This window comes from Acanthopagrus latus, chromosome 23, assembly GCF_904848185.1.
Source record: "Acanthopagrus latus isolate v.2019 chromosome 23, fAcaLat1.1, whole genome shotgun sequence".
Lineage (NCBI taxonomy): Eukaryota > Metazoa > Chordata > Actinopteri > Spariformes > Sparidae > Acanthopagrus > Acanthopagrus latus.
The window spans coordinates 4,518,983-4,546,459 of NC_051061.1; the positions used below are offsets into that span (position 1 = coordinate 4,518,983).

Genomic DNA, 27,477 nt, shown 5'->3' on the forward strand with positions numbered 1-27,477 from the left:
AAATTAGTATTTTCTCCTGTACGCTGGCGGTGTGAAGAAGGCTTTTAGACAGCTTTTTGACAGTCGCGTGGGAATTTATACATGTTACCCCAAAATGAGTGAATAAAACAAGGACAATTTTAAAACATTTGCTGAATAAAGTTGAAGTGTGCTCCCCAAGACCTGTAAACACACTTTAATGGTGAAAATTGTGTGTGAAAAAAGTACTTAAAAGCCTAATCTAATGAATTAGCTCTGGTGATGTCACTGGTGAAGTTGCATTATAGGTAATGTAGGCGCCCAGTTTTAAAAAGGAAGGGAGGAGTGGGTGAAATTGAAAAGGTATACTTCTTGATTATATGTTTTCAAACTGTCCATAAGGAGTCAAACAGTGTTAAAGGACTGCAATGCTATACCAGTGGACTGCTTTTTCAAAACCTGGTGCCTACATTACCCACAATGCAATTTAGCCAATTACGTGACATCACTTGAGGCAATTCAATCAAATGACATGCAGCTTCCTTTGTACGGGAACACTGAAAGTAGTTTGAGAGTAAGATATGAAAGCAGTTAAAAGTAAATTGTGCTAACGGTAGAAGCTCTTTAAAACTCAGTGCAGAGCGAGCCAAAGTGTGTTCAGGGTTAGTAGCTGATGTGTCAGTCTGTAGCCGAGTGGTGACAGTCACATGTAAGCGTAAAGCGTAAAGGTGAGTTTAGATGTCACTAAAAGGTAAAAGCAGATGAATAGTCAGTGAAAGAGCGAGAGCAACTGATTAGCAGGTGAAAGCAACTGAAACAGAGGAGGTAAATATCATTCAGATGAGGGCCCTGTAGCCTGTCATCAGATGTCTGGGCATCAGTGAGCCTCTGTGGCGCTCGCTGTTCGATGTGTCCCACACTGTTGGCACTAGTCAGCCCTGCTGGCAGCTAAATGGTCGATGGAGCCCGTAGAATTTTCAGTTTCTCCTTATTTTTTGCCTCTGCCTCTCCGCCAGTGCCAGCTTTTTATCAGACGTGATCAGAAGAATCTGTATTAATTAAGCGGTGGAGAAAAACTGCTGTTTTATCACATCAACGGTTTGTTTATCGACAGTCGCTAATCTCACGGTTTTACTTTGTGAATGACGAATAACGGCCGTCGCCACCTGGTGGTTTGGAGAGGTATCTAGGTAACTAGTTTGCCGCTGTTAGCAGTTTTTGCAAAAAACAAAATATAACAATAAAATATAGAGAGATAGATTTTGTATTTGCTGACCAGACTTATAACCTGGCAGTGTGAAGAAGGCTTTTTAAAAAATTTTATTGTATTTTTTTTTTTTTTTTACATTTTTTTAAATGATAGTAGATTTGTTCTTACTTGTCTCACAGGTGGAAACTGGACTCATGACCTCAGCGTTTTTGTACAGTCCTAAAAAAAGAATGCAGAAACATCATTTTTGTAACGTTTCTAAGATGAGCCTGAGGAGTGAAGTGTGTTATCAAAGCACAGCAGATTACCTTAAACAGCCTGCTAACATAGAATCAGCATACAAAAAATCTGCACAGGCACACAGACATGCTTATTTGTGCACGGTCCTACTTCCCTCACATAGTCACACAGTCACACAGTCACACACACACACACACACACACACACACACACACACACACACACACACACACACACACCAAGCGAGGGTCTTATAAACATTTCACAGAGAGAAAGAAGAAGCACACGCATGGAATTTGGACACTTTATTTGGGCATGATGGGAGAAGGGAAGGGCCTGAGCCGACTGGGAGAGGGATGGAGATGTAATGTCTGGTGAAGGAGGAATCCCTCACACTAAAAATAACAGACTACAGTCAGATATTTACTGTGCAGTGGGCTTCACTGTTTACGTTGGCCCTGCGCTCATGTGACACTCGGGCTAATAAGGTGCCTCCGGGTGCATTTATTGCAAAATGTCTTATGGATGGTAGCGGATGAGTGAGGCGGCCTCATTTAAGGGAGAAAGACAGTAAATGTGTCACAGTTTTATCATCTGAGGGGAGAAAGTCTGTGATAATGTGCTTTGTATTTACAGTATTTCTCACTTTAATTAGCTCCCGCTGTTTTACGAGAGCACGTTTTTCAAGGGGTTGGTCCGGATGCCAATGCTGTGAGAGAACCAGCAAATCCAAACAATAGAGCAGTTTAACTGTTTGGTGATTTACAATTTTCTGGACTAAATATCCTGTCCACTCACGGCGCATTCAAAGAAAGTATTTCAGAGTGAAGGGATTCATCAGCAGGCGAACGTCTCGGATGGCGTGATTAAATACAGAGATGTGTGTGATGGGAGGATGAGGTTTGAAATATGACAGCAGAGAGTTTCAAGGACTTAAACAGTTTTGGAAGATAGATGCAAAAAAACCCCAACAAAAACAGGGAAGGGAGTGCGAGGGGGAGCTGGAGAAGGAGATTAGTGCAGTTTCACAAACTCAGAAGGGCATTTCTACAATAAGCCGCCTCTCCCTCCACCCACCGACCCCTCTCCTCACTCCACTCCATCTGGCTATTTATGGTAGGAGTCCTCAAGATCCTGCGTAACTCAGTTCTGAGGGCTGAGTTCACAGCATCGTAATTCCAACCTGTCGCTACAGTAGGACAGGAAGCTTGAAACAAACCTGGATTTGGTCAACTCAGATACATTCAGTCACCAACACAAGTTAGTCTGCGCACCTTTCGATTCATGCTGGTATTCTGGTATTTATTCTGTTAAACATTCTTTCATTATCAGCTTCTTCGACATACTTTTATTTTGAAACTTTATCCAACACTTCAAATCGTTTGTTGTTCCTTCTTCGAACTTTACTTTGGTAACTTTAACTTGGAAATTTCATACGCTTCCATCACTTAACCTCTCACTGACACCGTCACCTGTTGGTGTCAGTGCGACGCTTCACACATTTTTTATCCTTGAACTGACAGTTCGACTGCTTTCAGGTCTCACGCTTCAACTGAAACTCTAACCTCTTACAGTGCACATGCTTGAAGCGTCTTTAGCGTTTTCATGTCAACGTTTCATTTCAACAGCGCACATCTTTAACTCCCCAACTGCTCTCCCTGCAGTCAACCGACGTTCCAACTGCGATCGTCTGTTCAGTGCCTCCACTTCTTTCCCTTTCAGGTGTCAGGTTTTCTCCTTTCAGGTTGAAGGAAGCCGCTTTCACCGGAGCCGACACTTCAACTGACATTTCAGCTGTATTCATCTGTTGCTCTTCATGTGCTTTCAGCGGTTACATGTGATCTAACATTTTTACAGCATTCATCGCTTACTTTCTTCAACCAAACGTTTGAGTGCTTTCTCCGCTTCTCCCGTCAGCTGATGGGCCACTTTACGCGTGTTCGTCTCTTTCTCTTCAACTGACATCTCAACTCCTTTCAATGCCGACACTCCGAATGACACTTCAAGCCCTTCCCGGTCTCGGAGCTTTACCTTTCAAGAACAAGTTGACTGAAATTAAACTTTCCATCTCTTCTTGCTCCCACAACTTTCAGGATTTCTAGACAATTTGCTTTAACTGCTTTCACCTCTTATACTTCCGCTGACACCCCGACTGATGTCGTCTTTCAAGTTCACACTTTTGCACTGGCTCATTTCAGGACCGTCGGTTCAATTCATTTTCGGCATATTTTAACTGCTAATTCAGACGTGTATAATTTGTCTGCCACTTCAACTACAACTTCAACTTATTTCTATCCTTTCCTTCAGTGTTTTTCATTGGTTCTTGTACATGTAAAATAACTTGAAAGTTAAAAAGCACATAGTCTGCATCGACAGGAGCCCTACTCTCCCACAGAAAACATTATTTGCATATTTCATCCCCATATTCACGGCACAAGTGAAGCTAACTGGAAGATTAAAAACATGACAAAGGCAGATGGAAAGATAGTAAGCGGTGCTGGCTCAGTCGTGTGTGAGCTGACCAATCAGAGCAGACTGAGTATTCCGGAGGGAGGGCCTTAAAGGGACAGAGGCTAAAACAGAGCATTTAAGACGCAGGGAGAATACAGTCCTGCAGCACTGGACAGTATGAGAAAACTGATGTATTTTTTTTCTTCACAAAACTTAGGCTTTTCTAGTTAGAAATACTTGAAAATGTAGTAAGTCTCCCTCATCCATCCACCTTGTGCCACCAGAGGACTGGCAACGCGGCTCGAAATGAAAACTGTCTCTGCTTTCGGTTCTTTTTCACACGTCCTAATCTTGGCTCTTATTCACAGGCTGGGACAGGCTCATGACATCTTTGGCTGAGGCAGGTGGTGATAGTTAGGTGCAGCTTGTTAACAACTTGGTGTAAAAGTTATTTCGATCAACACTGGCTGAGGGTATAAGTACCTCGTAAAATCAGCTCCCTTTATAGCCTCTCCAAAGACTGGAATGTTGTTGTTGTTTTTTTTTCCTTTGTGCTTTTGTTTCTCCAAGTCTGGGAAAGGTCTTCGGCATGAATTCCTCCTGAAACCTATAATCTATTTGTTTTGTCATAACTATGTTGTGCTCAATTTAGCGACTTGCTCATAAGGAATAAACTCAAAACACAGACACTGGGCCGCGTGAAGAGGGAAATAAGGAGACTTGACATTTATAGACGTGAATTCATTAAGTTTAAATGTCTCACAAACACAGCTGACAGACGGTAAACACAGATGAGAGGCCGCGGCTCTCCTGCAGAATCAGCCGCTCGATGAAAACTGCAGAAACACCGACAAGCACTGCACATACTTCCCTTGCTCTGTAACGCGATGGCATATGTGTGGAATTGGGTGATGACAAGCAGTGTGTTTTTGTATCACGCAGGTGTGTTTCTGCTGTGTGCACCCGACACGCAGGTGACGATTTTCATCCAGTGCATGAGTGGAGCTGAGCAGCAAAGTCCACACCATGAAAGTGTGCAGTAGTAGCACAAGGAAATTTTCATTGAGTCTCTGTTATGTGACCATGTTTGGTAAAGCTCCTCGGTCTCTGACCAAGCCCCTTGACCGATTGGTGCGCGCACAACACACACACACACACATACGCAGAAGATGGTTTCAATCACAGACCTACTGTAGCTCAGACCCCCCCCCCCCCTCCAAAAGCTTCCACTCTTCACCCTCCTTCATATCTCTCTTTCATCCTATTTCAGTCTGTCCTCTTCAACCTTTCATCTCATTTCTAACGTCTCAGTCTGGACCTCACCTCTCCTTTTTTGTTGAATTGCTCCCTCACTGACACACAATTTAAAAAGTAAAGTAAAACATGGAGGAGTGCTGCCAAGTTCCAGTAGCTGGCCTTGGCTTGCCTGTGTAGAACTGTCATACCACCGGCACACAGCTGACGAATGGCTGGGGCAGCCGAGTACGCTGCTGTCTGGATGCTTTACACTGAATACAGCAGGTCATTCCATGCTGACATCATTGTTCAGAAACTAAAGGGAATGGATGAAGTAGAGAAAGAGTGAAAAGGAAACTATGATTGCATGATAAGGATAAACATTTAAAGCAAACTACCAGGAACTTTGATTTCTTGAGGATTCTGTCGGCCCCTGTTGACAAAAACGATACAAGCTCAGTCACTTCATGAAGTTCTGGATCTGACTAGCATGTGTTGCTCTGACAAAGAGACTAAGCTGTTTGAATGTGACATAGCAATAAAGTTTTGTTTTCATGCTAATGTAAGACTGATAACAGTAATGTGAAGATGGTTGAAAAAAAAAAAAAAAAGTAAACCGTTTTAGAGCCGTATCACCAGATGACAGAGCAGCTTCTTTCCTCAGGCTGTGAGATTCCTCAATTCATCCATAAAAATAGCTGTCATTTCATGACTCATCCAACCTGGATGAGACAGAATCTAACCTACTGGCTGGCAGTAACAGTCATAACTATACAGAAATAAGAGTTAACAGAACTCCTTGTAGTATGTTTAAAGGGTGCAGTATTTAAGATCATATGTTTAACATTCAAATAGTGGGGCTAACTAGGTAACATCAGCTACAGTTAGCAGCATATAGCAGTTACTCTGGTGATATGCCCTTTTAGTTTGGAATATGAATTAGACAGCGGGACAAATCTTACATATTGCACATTTCACTGCAAAGTCCAAATAAATGAGTCAAGCAACCAGTTTCTCTTGTCTTCAACTTTATTGAAGAGCAACACTTTCAAGTAAGTCTCAGCTTTCAGCACTACAGTTACATGATCATTAGTAGTGGTCATTTTAGACAATAACAATCCAAGTCACAAGGTAATGCTCAGACAAGGACCCTAAGGCCTATGTGTAGTGTAGGCTGATTCACATTAAAATCTCCAGAAAACACAGACAGATCTAATCAAGAAATTGCATTGCATTAAAAGACAAAAAAGAAACAGACAAGGGAGGGAACATCCGCCACTCCGGCAAAAAGTTCGAAAGAAGAAAAAGGAAGAGGGAACTCGTTTGATTATCAGTTTGTCAACATTTTTTCCAGTCATTCTTAAACATAAATGTCATCCATGTGACACTGAAACTCTGTCCATTCCATTTCATAGTACATTTAGGATTTAACTTGAAATCAAGTATTTCAGAGGAACAAAAACTGGAGGGGGGATACGAGTACCACATGTAACCTTGGGAGGACACTGTTGAAGTACCAGATTCTAATGCAGTTTTGTTATAATGCAACGGTCATCCAAATCAAACACAAAATACGACCAAACCAGAGGTCTAATTAGTACACTGTGCATCTGGTTCCAGGATGTGATCACAGATCGTGTATATACAGATTTGTATACACCTTAATGCTTTAATATTCAAATATATTCATCATATAATGAATGTTGGCCTCTCCAAAGAAACAAAGGCAATGTGGTTATTCTAACCTGATACAACACAGATCATAGCCTTACAATAGCAGCCTTATCATATCCATCAATCATTAGTTCATTCTGTGGATTTTCAAACAGCCCCAGGGTGTGAGATACAGCACGGACATCAGATCTTGAAATATAATCTGTAGAAAACCCTGACGAATACAAAAAAACTGTCCAGACAACCAGGCAACATTCTGTTATTCTTACAAATGTAGGTTTTACTTTGTGCACAAGACCTACATCAGAGAGTCTTCCCAGTCTAAATTTAAACGAAAAGATTGCTGCTACAAGAAGTGTGTTAGCATTGCAGCTGAGCCAGTCTCAGGACATCTCCCACACTGTGGTCTAATCATCATAGTGTCATGACTGAACCATGTTACAGTTTTATTCCACAAGTATTCACAGCTTCGAGTTTAGAAGGCGGGAGAAATGAGATGTTAGCCTTCCTGTCAACTACCTGTATGTCTTAAAGAGCTTCGATAAAAAAAAAAAAAATATAGTTTGCTTTCCATTCTCATCACCTTGGACACTGTGAGCTCATCTTAATGCCACTAAATAACCCATCACAACATTCATAGAGACGTACCCCTGCATTCAGGAGAGCACACAAAAAAAAATCAGCACAAAACAGGCTCCCCGAGAGGGATCAGCTTTGGATTATAATACTTGGCCGGATTAATCATTGTGCAGGCAGATTACAAAAATATATACAGACAAGTATACATACAGAATACAGAGGAGATAATCACTGGATATTACATTAGAAAGGTCATGCTAATCCAAATCTGGCTGCATCACATCCACTGTTCGTGTAAAAGGCACAAGATACTGTAGCCCCTCCTCTGTGGTGACAGACAGAAATACAGGAGGTCGCTGAGTTATTGCTCCACGGGGAGTGTGCTTTATAGTTCCACAGTGAAAACACCACCACACATTCTCAGACTGTTCTAATGATCTATCCAAATGGGGATACAAAAACTGAAAGGGCAACTCCACCGATTTTAGTCATCAAATCTCTCTACGGTAGACGTATTATGCAAATCTTTTAAAAATATGTCACTGGAGTCAACCGAACTCTGTGTTTGAGTTGCATTGTGGGTAATTTGGACACCAGGATTGAAAGGGGAAAAGAATGCATGAAATGGAAAAAAAAAACAAAAAAAACACACACACACACACCTGTTTTTGTGTGCATTTTCAATTTGCGCATCAAAAAACCTTACTAAAAACACCGAAACACAGACAAAACGAACCTCAAAGCATCACAAAAGAGATGTGTCTCTAGATGTCAACACCCCTGATATTTGCAAAATAGCAGTGGATGGAAATGTGAATTAATTTGCATTTCTGAAAATGTGGTTAAAATCTGCCCTACGTTTGGATGGAAGCCTGCTTTCTACTGCATCGGTTATCTACTGTGAGTCCACAGGAGCGTAACGATGAATCGGTGGAGTACTCTATTAAGCAAAAAGGAAAACAGGAGTAAACAGGCCACCTTGTCCTCCATTCCAGTTGTGTGACCAGATTCAAGACATCCTCTTGTATCTCTGTCTGTCAAGATATCAGCTATGTAGTCATTATGTACAGCAAGAACAATTAATGAATCTGTAAAACTGAGCGACGCCCACTGGCATACACAGGATGTGGCAATGTTTAGTGAGTTAGCCATACAGTGTGCAGAAGGTACCTGCATAGCTACTGTATGTGTATATACTGTACAGGCATGCAGGGAGAGGAGAAAGGAATCAAAAATACATGCATTCAGTATCAGAGGCAAAAACATTAACTGTTTGGAAGACAAACCCCCTGTAAGCATTTGATTAATGCAATAATTAGATGTTACTCATCTATCTTGACTATTCACTAAGGCATCACAGAAATATGTCAGTCTTACCATGCTCTATAGTGATGATACAGTTTATACAGCAAACAAATTCACATGCAGATTGCCAAATTGCTTCTGACAGATTGGTAAATCAAAATTCATTAGATACTAGAAAAACGTTGTATTGCAAGCATTCCTATGCTGACAGTTTTGCAAAAGGAAGAGCACCGTGTCAGTGTTTTAGAAGGGCACCAAATACAGTGTATGGTTCGCACACTATGCTCTGCATATGTGAACTTTCTCTACTCCATTCCTCAGTTAGGTTCTCAGAGTCACTGAGAACAAAAAGGAGCGAAATGGAAATATAAACACTTCCAGGGTAGTTTAACAGGAAAAATACACTGACTGGACACAGTTTGGTGAGGACTGTGATGCTGCTTGGTTTCACTGCATTGGCTGGGATGAGCTCTGGAGACGGATAGAGGGAGACAGAGAGAGAGAGAGAGAGAGAGAGAGGGACAAGGAAGTCCCTCTGAATCACAACAGATAATGTCTTGAAGGCTAAAATCACTCTTTACATTACAAAGTAAAACAAAAATGTCTATCGTCTGATGATTACTGGATTAACCAAGTCTTTGTAAGGCAGGGGGAGAGGTAGAACAAAACCAAACGTTCAAGCTGGATGGTGGAGTATCCAGTGAGGCAGAGGGTTGCAATGGATGTAATATGAATTAGACATGTTACTGCAACTGCTTACGACTTCAGCTGTATAAAATCAAAGAATCAAGAACAGCACAGTGATGCCAACACCATGAATACTGAAAAGGCAAAATCGTCCTGCGAGGAGCTAAGGGTGTTGGAGAGAGTATCCCTCTCATCTCTCCTGCATGCATACTCCTAGTTTTTGACATATTATCCGAATTGTAAGGAGGTTGGAGGGGCATGGCTGGTGATACAGGCAGGCGCCACTTGTTACAAGGAGGCCACAGCAGGTGATACTGTAGAAGAGGCATTATGGTGTTTTACTGTCTCTTTTTGTGAGGTCTGATGAGTAAAGACAAGAGCCCTATAGATTTCACAAACACTGTATGGGTCTAATGGGAGAGTTTGTCACTTTGTGGGCCACGTCTCCTTGAGTGTGGACGGAGTATGAACAACAGAAGAAGCCTCCGGTTGTTCAGGAGCAATAGCAAGCCAGAGATGGTTGTCTTCTGAAGAGGCTAAGCTCTGTTAGACTTTGAGATCTTAGTCCTTCACAATTATTGCTTTCCTGTGTTTAACAGGCACTTCAGAGGATTGGGCTTTGGCTGAAGTCGAGCATGAGAGGAGACTGAGGGGATGGTGGTAAGGACGAGTGACAAACAGGGTTTAAAGTGTGCTTGTGAGCTCTACCTTGTCGTCTGTGACCGAAAGCTATCACCCAGCAGGACACTTATCCGTCAGTGAAAACACTGAGGCTGCAGAGGCTGGTGCTTGAGTGAGTCAAAGAGCAGTGTCCTTGCCCTATGTCAGGAACAGAACCTGAGGACTCTTAGCCCGATCCACTAGCCGACAAGGAGAGCGAGGGCTAGGATTGGGGGATACGATGCTAGGGTTGTGAGGGATGCTGAGGCTATAGCAAAAGAGAGAGGCTGTGAGGTTCCTGGATGTCCAGCCTCCCTCCCTGCTCATGTCTGTGTCTACACATCCTTTGCTCTACATCTCTTCAGTCTGTGTGGTTGTTGACATGCTTCCCATCTGAAGAAGACGAAGCCTCTGATCCTCCTTTGACCTTACGTCCTCCTCCCCCTGTCAGGACCTTGTAGCAGCCGCGGGTAATCTTATACATCCAGATAGTGTTTAATATATCCAGGGCGATGCACGAGGTTATCCAGGCCACCTGGGCTCCCAAGCCTAGCCGCTCAAAGTCTTGAGTGCCGAAGGTGGCGAATACACTGGCCCAGTATGATGGCATGACAGCAATGCGCACCAGGAAGAACACCACGGACATGGCGACACCATTTAACACCACCAGTCGGTGTGAGCGGGGGTACTTTAATGCCTCATAGAACCACCTGGAGGGAGAGGGTGATTAAAAGATCTCAGAGTGGAAGAGATGTCAGCCATGTTGTAAAACAAAGAGAATGCTTACTCATAGAGCTGACTCACCTTTGGTTCACAAATGGTGTGGACAACTCTGAAATGAGGCGAAAGTTGGCAAAGTAGGGAAGCACTCCTCGTGTCTGCAATGATCAAACACACACACACACACACACACACACACACACACACACACACACACACACACACACACACACACACACACACACACACACACACACACACACACACACACACACACACACACAAATACGTTATAATACAGAAAACAGTGTCTCCAGTCTCTGTTTAAGATTATACACTGTGGGTCTTGAGGAGTGATACTCACCAGCACATAACCATATGCATAGAGCGCCGCCAAGTGGTGACAGACAAAAAAGCTGTCCCCCATAGTGCTCCAGTTGCATGCAAGCAGCACAAGGTCTATAGGGCAGAGTGACAGGGTTGGTCAGAAACATTTGATTGATTGTGTTTGATAAGTGGGATGGTTTATGTGCACAAGCGCACCAGTAGCGAAAACACAATTTGTATCAGACAATATGGAAAACAGTGAAAGCTGACATGTTATGTAAAAAAAACCAACTCAAATGTGGTTACAACCTTCAATTTCTAAAAAGAAGACTTAAGTATACACAGGTACACAGGTACAGGTATACACAATACTCCATGAACAATATAATATTCTTCCCTTTGACATATTCAATACATTGCAAGTTGTCTGTTTTTTTTGTTTTTTTATCAATGCACTTAATAATAGGGCAGATTGTTGGACCTCTTTTGTGGCTGGTGATGCATACAATCTAGCAGTAACTGCACCAATACCAAATTCATGAATGGGAAAAGTTAAATAGTCTGTGAAGAGTTTTTAAATGGATGTCTCTGTGTATCACATATTGAGGTAAAGATTTCCAGATGTCTTATGTTTGACCAGTGCTGCTGGTGACAAGCCTGGCATTGTTGTTTCTGTGTTTCTGACTATAATCAACTTGCTTCAGATTAAAGTCCTTATCCTTTCTGTATTTACATCACAAACACTGCCTGACTGCCCTCATGGATTGCGTACTAGAAGGAATGATCAACAGAAGTGAAAACAGAAGGCGCTCACCATAAACGAGGTAACCACAGGTTATGGCTACATTTAGTTTGACGAGACTGGGGTCACCCCTGTGGAAAAGCAAAGAACACAGTGTAAAAGTACTTTCATCACAGCTGTAACTCTACAACCCTCTGGATAAACAAGCCAGAGGAGGAAGCTACTTACTATTCCAGTAAAATCTGAAGCACTCACACAGTGCCCCCCCGATCAATAATCTGCTCTTGTAAAGGAGAACATGATGCAGCTTTGCAAACTAATTACTGTACCCAACTCACTAATGTAGAGAGGTCATTCAAGGTTGATTGTCTAATGCTGATGAGCTTGTCGTGATACTTTCCTACATGGCTAGGTCTTAATTATTAAGAACAGCATGCTGTCTGTGTATGTAACATATCTATGTAAATTTCTTTTGGTTTGTGAATAAACAGTAATCAGTAGTTCAGTTCAGAGACCCGTGCAGTGCTCTGGTGACAGTTAGGTGTCCTTGCAAATAGCATCTGTTCAAAGTGACAATGAAGGTGTCTGTGCTTCAATAGACATCTGATCTCTAGTGTCACTAGTATCATATGGCCAATGACTGGCTGAATGCTCATGTAACAGAACCCAACAACATACATACAGTATAAACATACACACTCAAAAGCCCAAGCGCGCACACGTACCGGCTGTGTGACAGCACACCTTACCCACAAGATGACCCTGGGCTTTTATCCATTAACGTTAATTCTGAAAATTTCACCCAAGATTGTTCAGCATAACATATAGAGTTCTGTGAAAATATCCCTCCTGTATTTATATGCTATGGAACATAAATGCATCTGGTGTTACATCACCAACAGCTATAGGTGTGTTGAACAAGCAGCTTCTCCTTAACTCATTGTCAATGTCATCTGCACCTCCTTTCGCTCTGATTATGTATCTAATCTAATGCCTGTTTCACAAGAGAGTGCTCCTACTGTTAACAGATCAGTTGTATCATTTTACCACTGCAGTAACACTGAAATGCAGCAAGCAAATGTGATCTTGGATAGCACCCAACCTAACTGATAGTGTGGCAGTCACAGAGTCCAAAGGCTCCTTGATAATCAGATCAATGTGATCCTGCTTTAAGTAAATTAAATGTACAGTGAACCCATGCTCCTCCTGATGTACAGTTAACTGGCTGGAATTTGGTCTGGAAAGAGATATGGAGTTTTCTCATATCTCATATATGAAATGCCTTAAGCTACTACCTTTGTGAACTTATATGACCAAAACTGTCTAAAGAAAATCTAAATCAAAATAACACTTGGTTTAAAGTTAATATTCAGTTAGTCAATTTACTTCATGCCTTTATTTTACTTTAATAAACATGAGTATTTTGGAATATTATGACCCTGGCAGAGGTGAAAGAAGTGCTCATCAGAAATACAGATTTAGCATCAAATTATAGTTCTATAAGTACCAAAAATAAAGTACTCACTATGTAAGAAAGCCCATTTCAGAACAATGTCATTTATATCACTGGAAATTGAGAGAAGGAACGCACACTCAAATGTGCACACAAACCAAAATAATGGCATTTTTCTAGAAAACCTTGCAGAGCTGTGGAGAAGCAGATGATGACTCAAGGTGACAACAAGCTTTTGCTCTCGTACTTCTTTCTGCTCACACTGTTGTGGTTGTGCTATTATTCACAAGGCTTTCATCACATAATCTGACACACATAATATTGATATTGTACAGTCAAAAAGAGAACAGGACTAGATTTTAATGGAAACATCTTGCACAGGGTGACATGTTATAAATTATGTGATCGTTGTTGTCATACAGAGTGTCTTTAGAAAGATGTTTTATAATAAAACATAATCATCCCTTGAATGAACAGGTGATAAAACAAGTGATTTATGTTAAGCGATTCTGGTGAATCCGAGTTGAAACACTCATACTAAAAGTAGAATTAAAATGTCATGGAAGTGTTGGAAACTTTGTGTCCAAACATTATATATAAACTAGGCTGACCTCAACTCTACTCCACCCTGAAATGTGGTCCCTTGTCCTCCTCAAATGGCCCTGCACATATTAAGTTCAAGTTCAGATAAGCCAATCAAAAAAAGACAGCAGAGGGAGGGGTGGTCAGACACGGTGCTTGTTAACTGAATGGATTATGATAACAGCCCGGGCCGCGCTGCCAGCCAGACTGACACTCTGAAAGAGCCTGAACAGCAGCTGAAAACAATGCAGGTTTCTAACAGGACGGCTGTGACCACTCAAGCACTGTGGAGAGAACAATGCTGTTGTGTGACGGTCTTAATGATGCTGCAATACAATCAGATTGACTGGAGAATTTATGCTTGCACCACTCCAGTGTTGCAACTAGATGAGCTTTCAGGCATTAGGATAGCGCTGGGGATTGTTTAGGTGCTTGCTGGTGAAGGGGGTAAGATGAGGAAATAAACAGACGTAGCCAACTGCAGGGCTCAGTTTGGAACACCAACTATATGCCAACACAGAAACTTTTCCATTTCCATTTATATAGGGAGAGGTATTGATATATTTGAGAGGAAAGTACCTCAGCCTCTGCAACTAGCACTGCCATCTTTGACTTTCCAAATAGAGGACCACAATGGAAGTAACGCCTGGAAATACATTGATATTGTGACATGCAACTATGTATCACCTTAGATCACTGATGTTATGTTATCGTGACATGGTTTTAAAGGCTGCATTGCGGAAACATTTATCTTATTTAAACTTGTTTGAACTGTTACATGGGCTGGCCAAAAATATCAGGTGATATTAGTCCATCTCGGATATAATGGCATTGGCTCATAATTTGTTGGACACGTGCAAAAAAACCCAACAAAAAAAATATTTATTTTAGAGAGTATAATTCAGAAAAAATTATGCTTGGAATAATTTACTATCATCACATTCCTGGTGGAGTTTCCCATTTCAGTGCATTTTAGTAAATAAAGTTAACTGTTTACCTGTAAAATATCCTGTCTCCATAATATATTGTGTCAGGGATCTGATATTGATATTTTTTTTACTAAATTGTTCAACTTAAAGTGAAATTCTCACCAAAAAGTAACCTAGGCTTTTTTGTGAATTATATTAGCCAAGCCAATGTAAAAGCATAAATGCGACGAAAGAGGCACTTTTAAGATTTACCAGATTAGTGATAGCATCAAAATCGCTATTTTTAAAACAGTAAGAAGGCTCGACACAACATGAAACTTTGCTCGTGGTATCACCAGGGTCTCTACACATGAACACGAGCACTGAGAACATTGTTTGTGTACACAGAGTTTATTAAAAAGAGAGTTTTTGGACAACTCACATTCACAGATGTTTGTTCCACTTGCCGCCATCCCGCCAGTGAGAAGTGTCGATCTCCGAATGTGACATAACATGGAGGACAGTTAAGGTGGACCGCTCCTAAAGCTTAGTTCCACATAAATGCACGGATAATTCATTGTTTTGTCGTTAGCGAAAAACAATACAAACAAGGTCACGCGAGACATCATGTGGATAGTTGTTGCAGGAAGACAGCAGTGGTCCACCTTAACTCTCCTTCAGCTTACATCGCATTCGGTCGATACTTCTCGGCCGCCATGACGGTGGCTAGCGGAACAAGCTACAAACGTTCTTTTTGGTAAACTCTGTGTACACAAACAATGTTCTCAATGCTCGTGTTCATGTGTCGAGACCCTGGTGATACTACGAGCAACGTCTCATGTTGTGTCAAGCATTCTTAGCATTTTAAAAATAGCGATTTTGATGCTAGCGCTAATTCACACGAAGGTTTGACTCATATACGTACACAAGAAAAGCCTAAGTTTCATTTTGGCGATCAACGTTGGTACCAGCCCCAAATCATGTATTGGTCAGGCTCTAGAACTTGCCTGACTGTTCTATTTATTCTGATAATTGCTTTTACCCATTTAGTTCCACCCACTATATCCACCTTGGTAATTATCATTTATCCAACGACTTTTAGGGATGATTATCAGTAGAGGTAATTGAAAAAAAAACAAACAAAACCTAATATTTGCTTTTGAGGCCCAGTAAGTATTGCAATATCATTTTGGGGTAATATTTCCCAACCCTAATATGCATCTGTCGCAGTGTGTGTAGAGAAACCAAATCAAACCCCTTTTCTCGATCGAGCTGAGGAAATTATGTGACAGAAAATAAGTGCATTAGATCCTGTCCCAAGTAATGTACATAAAGACAAAGAAGCTTTGGGAGAAGAGCTAAGATACTAAGCACATATGCACTCAGTGGATGAAGATTGGTAGGAGGAGGAGGGAGGGAAAAAGTCCACCCCCCTCTCCCTCTTCACCCCCATCCCCCCCTCCCCCTCGCTCCATCAGCAATGCTGGCCGGGGCCAGTGCAGAGACAATAAGAGCGAGGGAGGTGTGCTGCATTGATTCGACAGCCAGGGGTACAACAGACAGCTAGAGGCAGGAGGAGGCTCATGGAGGGCTGGTGGTGTGTGGTGTGTGGTGTTTGGGGGGGGGGACTAGGCTGCTGCTGTTTGCTATGAAAAGGAGCCTTGTTGGTTGGATTCTAGTCTGTCTGCTGGAGAGGCAGAGAGGAAGCGAAACAGAAGAAGAGAGAGAGAGGAGGGGGATGGAAGGAGTGTTGTAAGAATATAAGAGAGAAGTGAGAGACAGAAAGATGAAATCTTTTAAAAGAACTGATTGAGATATTGAACAGGAGAAAGAAACAGAGAAGGAAATTACCATTTCTTTTCTCCAAGATTCATTGATGCATATAACACAGTCAGCCACAGCAGAGAGACAGAGAGAAGACAGTAAAGACAATAATCAAAGGCTAAATCCACTGAATCTACAACTCTCTGGAGACTCCACTGACACATTAGATCCGTCCTCTCCCCCTTCCCTCTTTCATTCTGATGAAGGCAACGCCACAGTCATCTCTCCAAAGGTACTAACTACCAACCCTGACGATCCTTCACTACCGCCCACCTCCCATCTTCATCCCTTCATCTGTTTCCTCCCTTCCCTCGTGAGCTAGACATGGCTGCTGCTCTGAAAAGGCAGATGTGAGAAGACAGGTTTCTCCTAAAAGCGCCTTAAGCATTCACACTGCTTTTCCTTTTTTTTTCGCCTGCCAAAATGACGAGGCATTATGCCTCAGTATTTTTGCCTTTTCTATTATTCTTGCTTTTGTATTTATGGGAGTTTATATGGTCGTATCTATTTGCATGTCACACATTCATCTGCCTCATTTCAAGATACCTAGTTTGCTGTTATAGAGGAGTAAAGACACTAGAAAATATCCACATTTAGGAAGCTGGAAACATAAGTTTAACTTTATTTTCTAAAAAATGACTCAAACTGAATAATCCCTTATCAAAACAAGCAATTAATTTTGTAGTTGACAACAGATAAATCACTTATTGCAACTCTAAACATAAATGAGTTTTTCTTTCTGTTCCTCTTACCAGACAGGGTTGGCGTTGACCGCATCATCGAACCACAAGATGTACAGACAGAAAAGCCCCACAATCAGGGCGTGCACAGTTGACACCAATCTGGGGATGAACACACACACACATACAAAGTTGTAAACATAATAAAAGTCTAAAGCAGTTTAGAGTCAAGAATTGTAACTAATGCGGAATCATAAAAGTCTCAGCCCCATGAACGGAGGCTATGTGTTTACCAAAGCGGCCCAGGGTTTGAATCCAACCTGCAGCCTCATGTTATCCCCCTCTACCTGACATGCTTCATCTGCCCTATCAATAAAGTCAATAAAAGGACATAATTTTAAAAAGAAAGATCTGTGCTGCTCAAGTCTCTGCTGACCTCTAATTCCTGCATATACTATGTAATTACATCTATGTTCTCACATGTCCACGTGAGTGTAACTTCCTCTTTATCTGTCCTGATACAGCACACCCCTGACCTGTGGAGTAGTTATCTGGGCCAATGAAGAGATACTCCAGAGGTCCAGTGGCCCTTATCTCTCCTCTACCAGAATCACAGTTGCTCCTCTGTCACCAAGCAGCATCTAGGGTGCAGCGGTCCCTGTCCAGCTGCTGGCCTGAGCCTGGGCCAAGACTGGCTCTACAGATCAGCAACTGTATGAGAGGATGAGTCCATTTACTGCTGCTGAATTGGACTGAAGTGTCTAAAAATGGACTGGCCATAGAGGAAGTTGGCTGAGGGAAGTTGTTAAAGCGGAGTGTCAATACAGCCTTCTGTGTTGCAAATCTAACAGGCTGACATGCTGACAATAATACTCATAAAATTTCAAAAAATGCAGGATTTACATAGAACAGAAACTATAGAAAATAAACAGATTAAAAAAAGAACAATGCTTACAAAAGGCATGTAGTTTATGCAGCTGTGTTTTACAGCAGACATGTGGTCCTGTTCTTTCTTTGGAAATGCTTTCTCCCTCCTCTCCATGCACTTAAGTCGTGGTTACATAAACAACATACTGACACAATGAGCACTGGCTGTTATGCAACAGTAGGCCACTCTGAAGTGAACCATCAGTGCCTGGCCTTTGACTTGTTTTGGACTATTCCATCCTTGGTCAGGACAACCTGTACTATCAAGTATGGATAGGAGGGCCAGTGTAAATTGTAGTTGTATGAATGGAGGGTTAACTGTGAGTTCTGATGGACAGACAAAAAGGAGGAAGGGGGATAAAAAATAGCAAATAACTAGGAGTCTGTGAAAGATGTTATGCAACCAAGAATGACTGCCCTCTGAACTTCACCCCTGAGGTTTCTGCCTGAAACTTTACACCACTCTGTGCTCCACCAGCCATTCTCATCACAGTTGTAGTCTTGTGGTTGGATACTGAGTTAGCCTGAAGCACATCAAGGTCCACCTCACCAGAGCTACATCACCAAAAACACTGGTGTGTGCTTCAAAGGGGTCCGCAAGTGATGCCCAGTAGATGATTGGGCCCATCTGTGATACTGTATGAGAAACGTGAATACATTTTATATAGGAAGATGTTTTGCAACAATTCTTGTTGGGATAGAGGGGTAGGACAAAGTATTTGGGCTTCATTGCACTCCGAACAGATATATTTCAGAGACACATTTCCAACCCTAGGTTAAGAGAAATCTCTGTCATTTCAATGTATTGCAGTCCTTTACTTTATGACGAGTATGTCCAAGTGGCTAACTAGCTAGACAGTGTGTCACTGTTATTGCTGATTTGTACATGAAAGTACTGCATTTTGATGTCTTTGAATGTTGCATTTCTCCTTTCGATGACAAGTTCAGCAGTGAAGTTGCTGCACTTGATACTACTCCTCTAATATCAGTGCAAACTGTCAGGGTGGGAGCATGGGTTGCTAATATTAGCCTATAAAGCACCGCTAGTGGCCAGGCAATGAAGCGGTGTTCTTTTTTAATTGATCACTTGATTGATGGCATGAACCTTAACCCTCCATCCTAGCCCAACAAAGCAGCTAGCAAGTTTAAAGCTATTGATTCAACTTCTAGTTACATTTCAAGTTTTAGAATAATTCACTCACAGAATAATGAGCATCCATGCTTTTTACATCCATATGGCAGATTGCATTGTGATAAAACCCAGGACTGACACACAAGATAAATCACCAGAGCTGAAGACAGCATATTGGAAAAGTCCAGTTGTGTCTGTTTACATTAACTCAAAATTTAATTGAGCTAATATAGTAGAACTCAAGACTGTAGAAACGAAACAATATACTCTATTGTCCCCGTAGGGAAATTTGTCTTACACTTAAGGGCTGTGCACATGTAGCTGCTTCACTGCCTTTAAGCAAATGTACACAGTAGGATATCTGTCAATATTTATACTGTGGTAAATGTTGCCAGCAACTGCAAGCCTACACTCAAGTCTGTCCTGTCCAGTAACTCGAAGAATTCCGTTGAAGTGTTTTGTGACATATTTACAGATTTCGTCACGAAGACTTTTACTTTGGAGGTCCATTCCGAAAGCTAGTGCACAGATCATCAAGATTTTAATGTTCAGCATTACAGTCACATTTCCTGACTTTGGATTGCTAAAATCCAAATAGTGAAACAGTAAGCATGGCTTTGGTCTAAAAGTACCTTTAAAGCTCACTAATTATACTTCAAATTATTCTTCAAAATCTCTACAAACAGTATAAAAACAACACTTCACCACCATTTGACAAGGGGAGTTATGCATGTTACTATTTCTTAGCAGGAGCCCTCGCTCTCAGCCAAGTTACAGCCTGGCACATAACTTCCTATAAAATGGTGAACTGACATTTTTACACTTCAATTTTTTGTACAGATTTAACAAAGAAGATATAAAGTGCTAATTAGTACATTTTAAAGGTGTTGGCGTTGTAACCTCCAGACAGAGCCAAGTTAGCTGCTCCTAGTCAAGAAAGAGAATCAGTATTTACATTTCCAAAACTTGAAATGTTACTAGAAGTTGAATCAATAGCTTTAAACTTGCTGGCTGATTTGTTGGGCTAGGTTGGAGGGTTAAGGTTCATTTGATAATGAAGGATCAACTTTTTATCACAAAGTAACCTATCCAAAACAAGATAACTTTTGACCTTTTGTGGAGATCTATTATTATGTTCTGAGCTCACAAACTGCCATATCACATTCGACAATAAGTCAAGGTTTGGTTTCCACATGGTACCTGCCAGATAATTTACAGGTTAGATGCATATGAGAAAAGGCCTGTCTGCATCAGGAGAGTTGTGGGTTCATGTTACACACCTGGAGTTCCACTCTGTGAGCTTGCTGGAAGGCAGTCGTCCATAACCTGGTGTGATGACAGAGGAGAGCCGCGGGCTGGCCACCGAGAAGAGAAGCTGGAAACCCACGAAGCTGCCAGCTACCACGGTCAACTCTCTCGTCTCCATCACTCACCTAAACACAACAGGGGAGGAGACAGGACGGATGGGGTGAGGGCAGGATACAGAGAGGGTGATACACATGGACAGGTTCAATCGATGACTGTCAGTCATCCTGGGCAGCGCCAGAGGAGAAAGAGAGGAGGCAGCAGTGGTGAGAGGTTGAAGCGGCACCCTGTGTGGCTCATCCACTCCACAAGGAAAAGAAGAAAGGCAAAGAGACAGAACGGAAAAAAATATAAGCCGAAGACGTGGGCCGTCTAATGCAACTGACATGGGAGCTTTAGACAAACAGGGCAGGTCATAAGGTTGGAAGAGGAGATGAGCGGTACAAGAGAGGCACTAGAGTTAAGGGAAACGGAGGGAAAAATACAGAATGGCAGAAACAGTAAAAAGTTATTGGGTGAATTGAGTGTGCAGCACAGAATTTAGATTTGGAGAAAAAGGTCTGCACTATTGTGCACATTTTGCAAGGGGATTACAGTGAGTTGTTTAGGACACACCAAAAATCCCTGAGAAGAAAACAAAGGCTGAGCAAGGAATGAAAAGAGGATTGTCAAGATGAAGCAATGGGTTCAGCTCATGACAAAGAGACTGTGGAAGACTGCGTGCACAACAATTTTAATTCAACAGTGCTCTTTATTTTGCTCAGATCTAGGCTGAAATAATCTGTACATCAGGGCTGCAAATGATTATTTTTCATTATTGATAAATAGATTGATTTTTTTCCCCCAAGATTAATTGATTTACCTTTAAACTCTAAAATGTCCATAAAAGTGAAAATGCATATGCCCAATGTGACATCTTCAAACAGTCAAAAACCGAAGGACTCTCCATTTATTGTCAAAACTGACCAAGAAAAGCAGCAAATCTTCACGTTTGAGAAGCTGGAATCAGCTTCAAAAGTTACTGAAATAATGAATCGATTATCAAAAATACTTGGCAATCAATTTCTTTCGATCGAGAGGTTGATCAGTCAAATAATTGTTGCAGCTCAAGTGCGTATTATCTTTACCCATCACTGACCTACTGTGTATCTCACGGGTTTCAGTGTTATCATTGTTGGCAGTATTAGCCAGTGATGGAGGAGCTGAAGTGTTGCACCAATACAAATTGAAACTGATGAGAGTGTAGGAGAACTGGATGTAGACATGCAACCTACTGTAGTGTAAACCCATGCACACTCGCAGTTTACACACAGACTGAAGAGATCTGTTTACCCTCACTTGGGTCAACAATCGAGAGGCTTGTTTTTTCAAATCATGAGCAATCGGTTGACATGGATAGAAACAACACATTGTTTGCACTAGCAGCAAAACCTGGTTATTCAAACAGTACTTTTCTGGCACAGTTAAATGGAGAAAAAAAAGGGGGAAATGGATGTTCTCATTCACTGTAGATTGATGTTACAGCATGGACTGTAATCTAATCGGTAGTATGAGCTGCTTACATTAAAAAAAATGACTGTGCTCTCAGCCAACGGGTGTCTTGGGGTCAGGCTGAAGCATCAACAACTCACTGGCCTCATTCCCAAGACCAAGTACAGAAGTTGTAGCAATTTTAGGCCTAAACTTCAACTGCAGCTTATGAGCACTTCTCATTTCCATTTTTATTTGCTGCTGCTGCTGCTGCAAAAATCAACATCTACATTTGTTTCTCAACTCCAACCTCTACACCTTTGGATAAAGTCATTTTGGTGTTGAGCAAAATAGATCCTGCATGCTGCTCTTGCTCAGCAACACAATCTATTAATAATGCATAATTAATAATAGTTTATGTCAGACAGAAACATTTGTATTATTTATAAACTGTGATTCTGAGCACGAGCAGTGTGTGGGACTCCCTATAACAGCTTAAATTACAATAAAATGCATAAAAATCATCCACTGACCTGCAACATAAAGATAGTAATAGTGATATGTCAAGTCATAATAAAAGAATAGCATCCGAAGGCAATAAAGGTCACAAAGTTTCCAGGAAAGACTGTCTGCCAAAGTGCAGCCTCATCATGACCTCTCATTTGTTCTTCAGTAACATCAGCTATTACAACATACTGTGTCAGTACTAGTCTGGACTCTGGCCTGACAAATGCACTGGAATTCTGATTAAACCACAGAAATTATGCAAGTCATTTAAAACCACTTATTCCTGGAGAGCTGATTGTTAGGGCTGTGCAAGGTTAAGATGACTACAACACAAAGGTGGACACGTCACACAACGTAGCCATACATTTTGTGCAGTGTTCTGTTTGCAAGAAACCCATGTCATCTAGCCTCAGGGCAGCACATGGCACTTCAGGCATGTAGCCTACATTAAGTTCTATTTTTAATCAAAAATGTCCGATGTCATGTGTGCATGCTGTTCCGTAAAATACAAGGAAACAAAGCATGAGAACAAGCAGTTGAAGAAAACAAAGACCCCTTAATTTCTACAACCCAAAACCCCATCTATATAAATACTGCCTCGAAGATTACAGCTTTGAGCAGGGGGCAATCTTAAGAACAATTTTCCATTTGAGATCTAGAAACAGGAAAAGTACAGCAAACTTCAAAATAGTCAGGATGACAACTTTCAAGTACATGCTTCCCACAAATCAAAGCAGCAGTGAGAGCCCCTACTCCACTGAGCTTTCCAATGAATTAACCAGAAATTGTAATGTTCAACAGGGAGGCTGGGGTGGGCAGATCTTCTCAGAGGAGCCTCTACACACTGAGAGCCTCTCATTGTCCCCACTAGCGGCTGTGCACATTCCTGGGCCACGTTGATCATATGCAGCATGTGCCTGAATAATTCATTGGCATTCTTCACCTGACAGACTGGTTCACGGTGGCCCATGGGAGGAGGCAGCACACGCAAGCCTCCTCACTGCGGCTGACAGCCCCGGACAGGAGAGGTGCTCTGCCGTCCACGTTTGACCTTGTTCCGCTGGACTATCCTGCTGCTGTCAGCAAACCATGACCCCGTGACATATCGACCAAACATAAATAATAGCGGTTCAATTTCCCACCGGTTCCTTTGGAAATCCAAACCGGCCTCTGTCTACCGCATTGCTACACGAGACCAGTGGCTCTGACTCGCTCTCTGCTCTGCTTTAACGCTTGCCCAGCGTGATCGCACCAATCTCTGCAGGCAGGTTGGGTCATGACATGAATACTGATACATAACTGGAGATTATTTCCGTTTCAAGCTGATTGCGGTGTTTAGCATACAGACTCGCACAGCAAAACCAGACGCTCCCTCCTGTGATCTGGAGTATTGTGCACAATAGCAACTGGCGCGAGCAATCCAAAGTAAAGCGCTTTAATATGTAATACTAATGGGCTACCTCCCCTTGGTACGCACACTGTAAATACACTTATTTATATATCTTAAAGCACTGCTGACGGCTATCTGGGAATCACGAGCTACGCGTCAGCACCGTAACTATCGGCCACATTATCACCAGGAAACACAGTTTCTGCGGTACAAACCAGGCAGGTGTTGGACGAGTTGGAACAAGCAGCCTGGCCGGCGGGTTTTTCTGGAGGAAAGTTGATGTCTAAAGACTGGACGGAGTGCTACGTATGCTGTTGTTGTTGCTGCCGCTGCCACCGACAAGGCGAGAGAGCCACAGAGCTGTCGCGGTCCCAAGATTTGTACGGTCAGAAAAAAAAGAAGAAGAAGAAAAAAAAACACAACCCACCCGAATTGTGTGCGATAAACACCGCAAGTGTTGGTCTACGTAACATATTAACGTGTTGGAGGAGCAGTGGGGAGTGTTGTGTTACCTGCTGTCCGTCGCATAGGTCTGTGTAGGCGGATAAAGCTCCCGTTTAGCCGCCGTCTTCTCCACTTTCTTGTAACTTGACGTTAGCTAGCAAGTCGGCTAAAGTGAAACAAGCCCGCTGGCTCTCGCTGTGCGACCCCAGGGAAGAAAGGAAGGGGACAAAAAAAAAACCAAGAGCCTCCTCTGCTACGCGAACAATGCCGCGTCCCGACAACCATCACAGCCCGGAGAAAAATGGCTTTTGTCGCGGCTTTGTTTCCCCGCTGCCATGTGTTTCGAGTTATGAATCCGAGAGAAAAGTTTTTTACTCGTTTTATTTTGGCGTTGACAGAAATGACCAACCGGTGACGTCGGCACGTACCCACCCCCCGGTGCACACGCCCCCGCGGCAGAGGCTACACCCACGAGGAACAAAGGCCACATTACAGTATTATTAATGATAAGGAAGGAAGGAAGGAGGTGTTGCAGACACTTCACTATGAAATCAGTGTGCTGCAGACATTTTAATTGACTCTGAATACCAGCCATCCGATGGCTTCCATTCATTGCCGTGTGAAAAATCTTGACTCCTCAGCCTAGCAAGGAGCAGCCACGGCATTTAAAGTCACATCATCCTTATGTGTCAGCACACTTTTTGAAATCTGCTCTGGAACTGCATCAGCACATAACCGTACGTTGTAAAGCACCACGGGATATTCGGGAGATTGTGTTGTCTGTTGATAATATCCCAAGCTTATTGTCTCAGTAAAAGTAGATGCAGTGGGGAATTTATGTGACGAATAATCTTGTACCAGCAGGCTTAATGCCACTTCAGGCAGACAGTGTCTCTGTGTGTGCTCTGACAAATGAAGTTTGAGATGTATGTTCTGTTTTGCTGTCCTGTATACAAGATTGGCTGGATGATTATAAAAAAACTTGAGCTGTGCTTTAGAGATGAGACCTTTTATACAGCAGCACTTTGCTCGCCAAGCTCGGGAGGGAAGGCAGAATATTTTGCACAGAACTTAAATGTTTGACCACTGCAACTTTACTTTTGGTGTCCTGTACACCCACAAGGACTCAGCACTTTGTGTACGTGACGTGAAAAATAGAAGAAATCAATCGGTCAATCAATCAATCAATCAATCATGTTTTCGTCTCTGTGATTGATTACACCACTCAGGCAAGTTTTAGTCTGTCTCCTGAATCTGATGATTGATCTTCGTGTCAGAATGCAACGACTTCACACCACTGGCAGCCTTGAATGAAAATCGATACATAATATAATCCTAAATTCTGAAACTGCACAGCATACCCGCAAAACTGTATGTAGAGCTGAGAGATTAGTCAATTCATTTATTAGTTAAGTGACAGAAACATAATAAACACTCTCAGATTCTTCTCTCAAAAGTGTATTTCCTGCTTTTCTCTGTTTTATATCATTGTGGACAGAGTATATCTGGGTTTCGGAGCACTGGTTAGATAAAACACGCAATTTCAAGATGTCAGCTTGGGCTACACTAAATACACCGTGGTCCTCTAACGGAAAAGTTCACCCAACAGTGAAAATTCAGTCAATATCTTATCATCCCCATGCTGATTTAAAGTTGGGTGTAGTTATAGTCTATAAAACATTCCTGGAGCTTCACATCAAAACAGTGTGGCAGCAGTCAGCTGAAGTAGATGGGGACTTGTGTGACAGCAGAAAAAAAAACCAAAAAACATAAAATGACATACAGCTTTGTCATGTCTCCAGAAGCTCGAGATCCCAAGCTGATTTGAAAGGACACCATTTACACCCTTTTGGAGTCTAAAATGTTCACTGTAGCTGCTCAGCTAAAGCATTAGCACACTCCCAGGCGCATTGGCTTGACCACACATCGAAGGTATGTTGAACTTTTGGTCTTTTCAGATCAATTTGGGATATTGCGCCATCAGATGAGCTGTTTTCTTACATTTTATAACAAATCCCCCCTTTCACTTCAGCTGTTTTTGCTGCAAAGCTCCGGAAATGTTTTATAGACAGCGAAACTTCACCCAACTTTTCCATCCACTTAATGGTGATTTAGACTGCAACTGAATTGTTGTGGGGGGGATTTATCCTTTTAGTGTCATTCAGCAGCATTTAGGCTGAGCATGCGTAAATCTATACAGTCTGTAATCTGTAGAGAGCTGTAGCATGATGAGTCGGTTATTGTTTTTGTTTTCTTTTGTCTGTATGACAACAACATTCAGATGTATGTATCACATATGAACACAGTACATACAACTGAACCTCGCCTCTCACAGTATGCTGCACAGACGTCAGCCCTTTAATCACCAATAGACTTTGGAATGTACTGCTTGAGGAAATAGGCAAACCTGGAGGAAAACAAGTAACCTTCACGCAGTGAGGGCAAAGGAATCAAATGCAGATCCATAACTGCTGCACCCTCAGAATACAGACAAAGCTGACCCGCGGGTCATTACAGCCTGCTAATAAGAAGTTTGTGTTCTCTGTCGTGGCAGCAGCTGTCGGAACTCTCTGTTCTGTCAGCTTCTGAGTCACTTTGCTGCGGAGTGATATGTTGAGTCAAGGTTGTCAGTCTGGTTCCACCACGCACGCACGCACGCACGCACGCACACACACACACACACACACACACACACACACAGCAGGAATTTTCCTTTTTTTTATTCCACACTCACATACAGGCCTGTATAGAAATCGCGAGGCTTTATGTTCGCTGGGTAGCCTTGGGCTCGCATTGTGTGGTACCACAAGCCCAATTCAGCCTCCGAGCCTCTGTGCAAGGCCAGAGTGGGCACAATTACACACATTTAAAAGGTAGTTACAAAGGTGCTGCTTTTAATGAACTGCGCTGAAAATGAAACTTTTAACAAAGAGAGAGTGAGAAGTGGATGGTACCCTCTATTTGAGAAGTGTGTGAGTCAGAAACGAGAGTGGAGTTGAAAAACGAAGAGCACGTTCACTGAGACAGATATATGAAGCTGGCAGCGCGACCAGATGCAACCTCAGA

General features: G+C 42.2%; 1 protein-coding gene across 2 annotated transcripts; it reads right to left on the reverse strand.

Moving 5' to 3' along the window:
• Window positions 1-6,101: 6,101 nt before the first annotated feature.
• On the reverse strand, window positions 6,102-25,695 carry tlcd4b (TLC domain containing 4b). 2 transcript variants are annotated; one of them, XM_037089277.1, is made up of 7 exons: window positions 24,480-25,695; window positions 20,576-20,728; window positions 17,309-17,398; window positions 11,862-11,920; window positions 11,085-11,179; window positions 10,805-10,878; window positions 6,102-10,710 (listed from the first exon to the last, which is right to left on the reverse strand). In XM_037089277.1, the coding sequence occupies exons 2-7, from the start codon at window positions 20,719-20,721 to the stop codon at window positions 10,362-10,364; spliced, it is 813 nt and encodes a 270-aa protein (XP_036945172.1). In that variant the 5' UTR covers window positions 20,722-20,728; window positions 24,480-25,695; the 3' UTR covers window positions 6,102-10,361. The 2 variants fall into 2 exon arrangements, with proteins under 2 accessions (XP_036945172.1, XP_036945173.1); XM_037089278.1 differs by lacking the exon at window positions 24,480-25,695 and adding an exon at window positions 24,183-24,431.
• Between the last annotated feature and the right edge of the window lie 1,782 nt (window positions 25,696-27,477).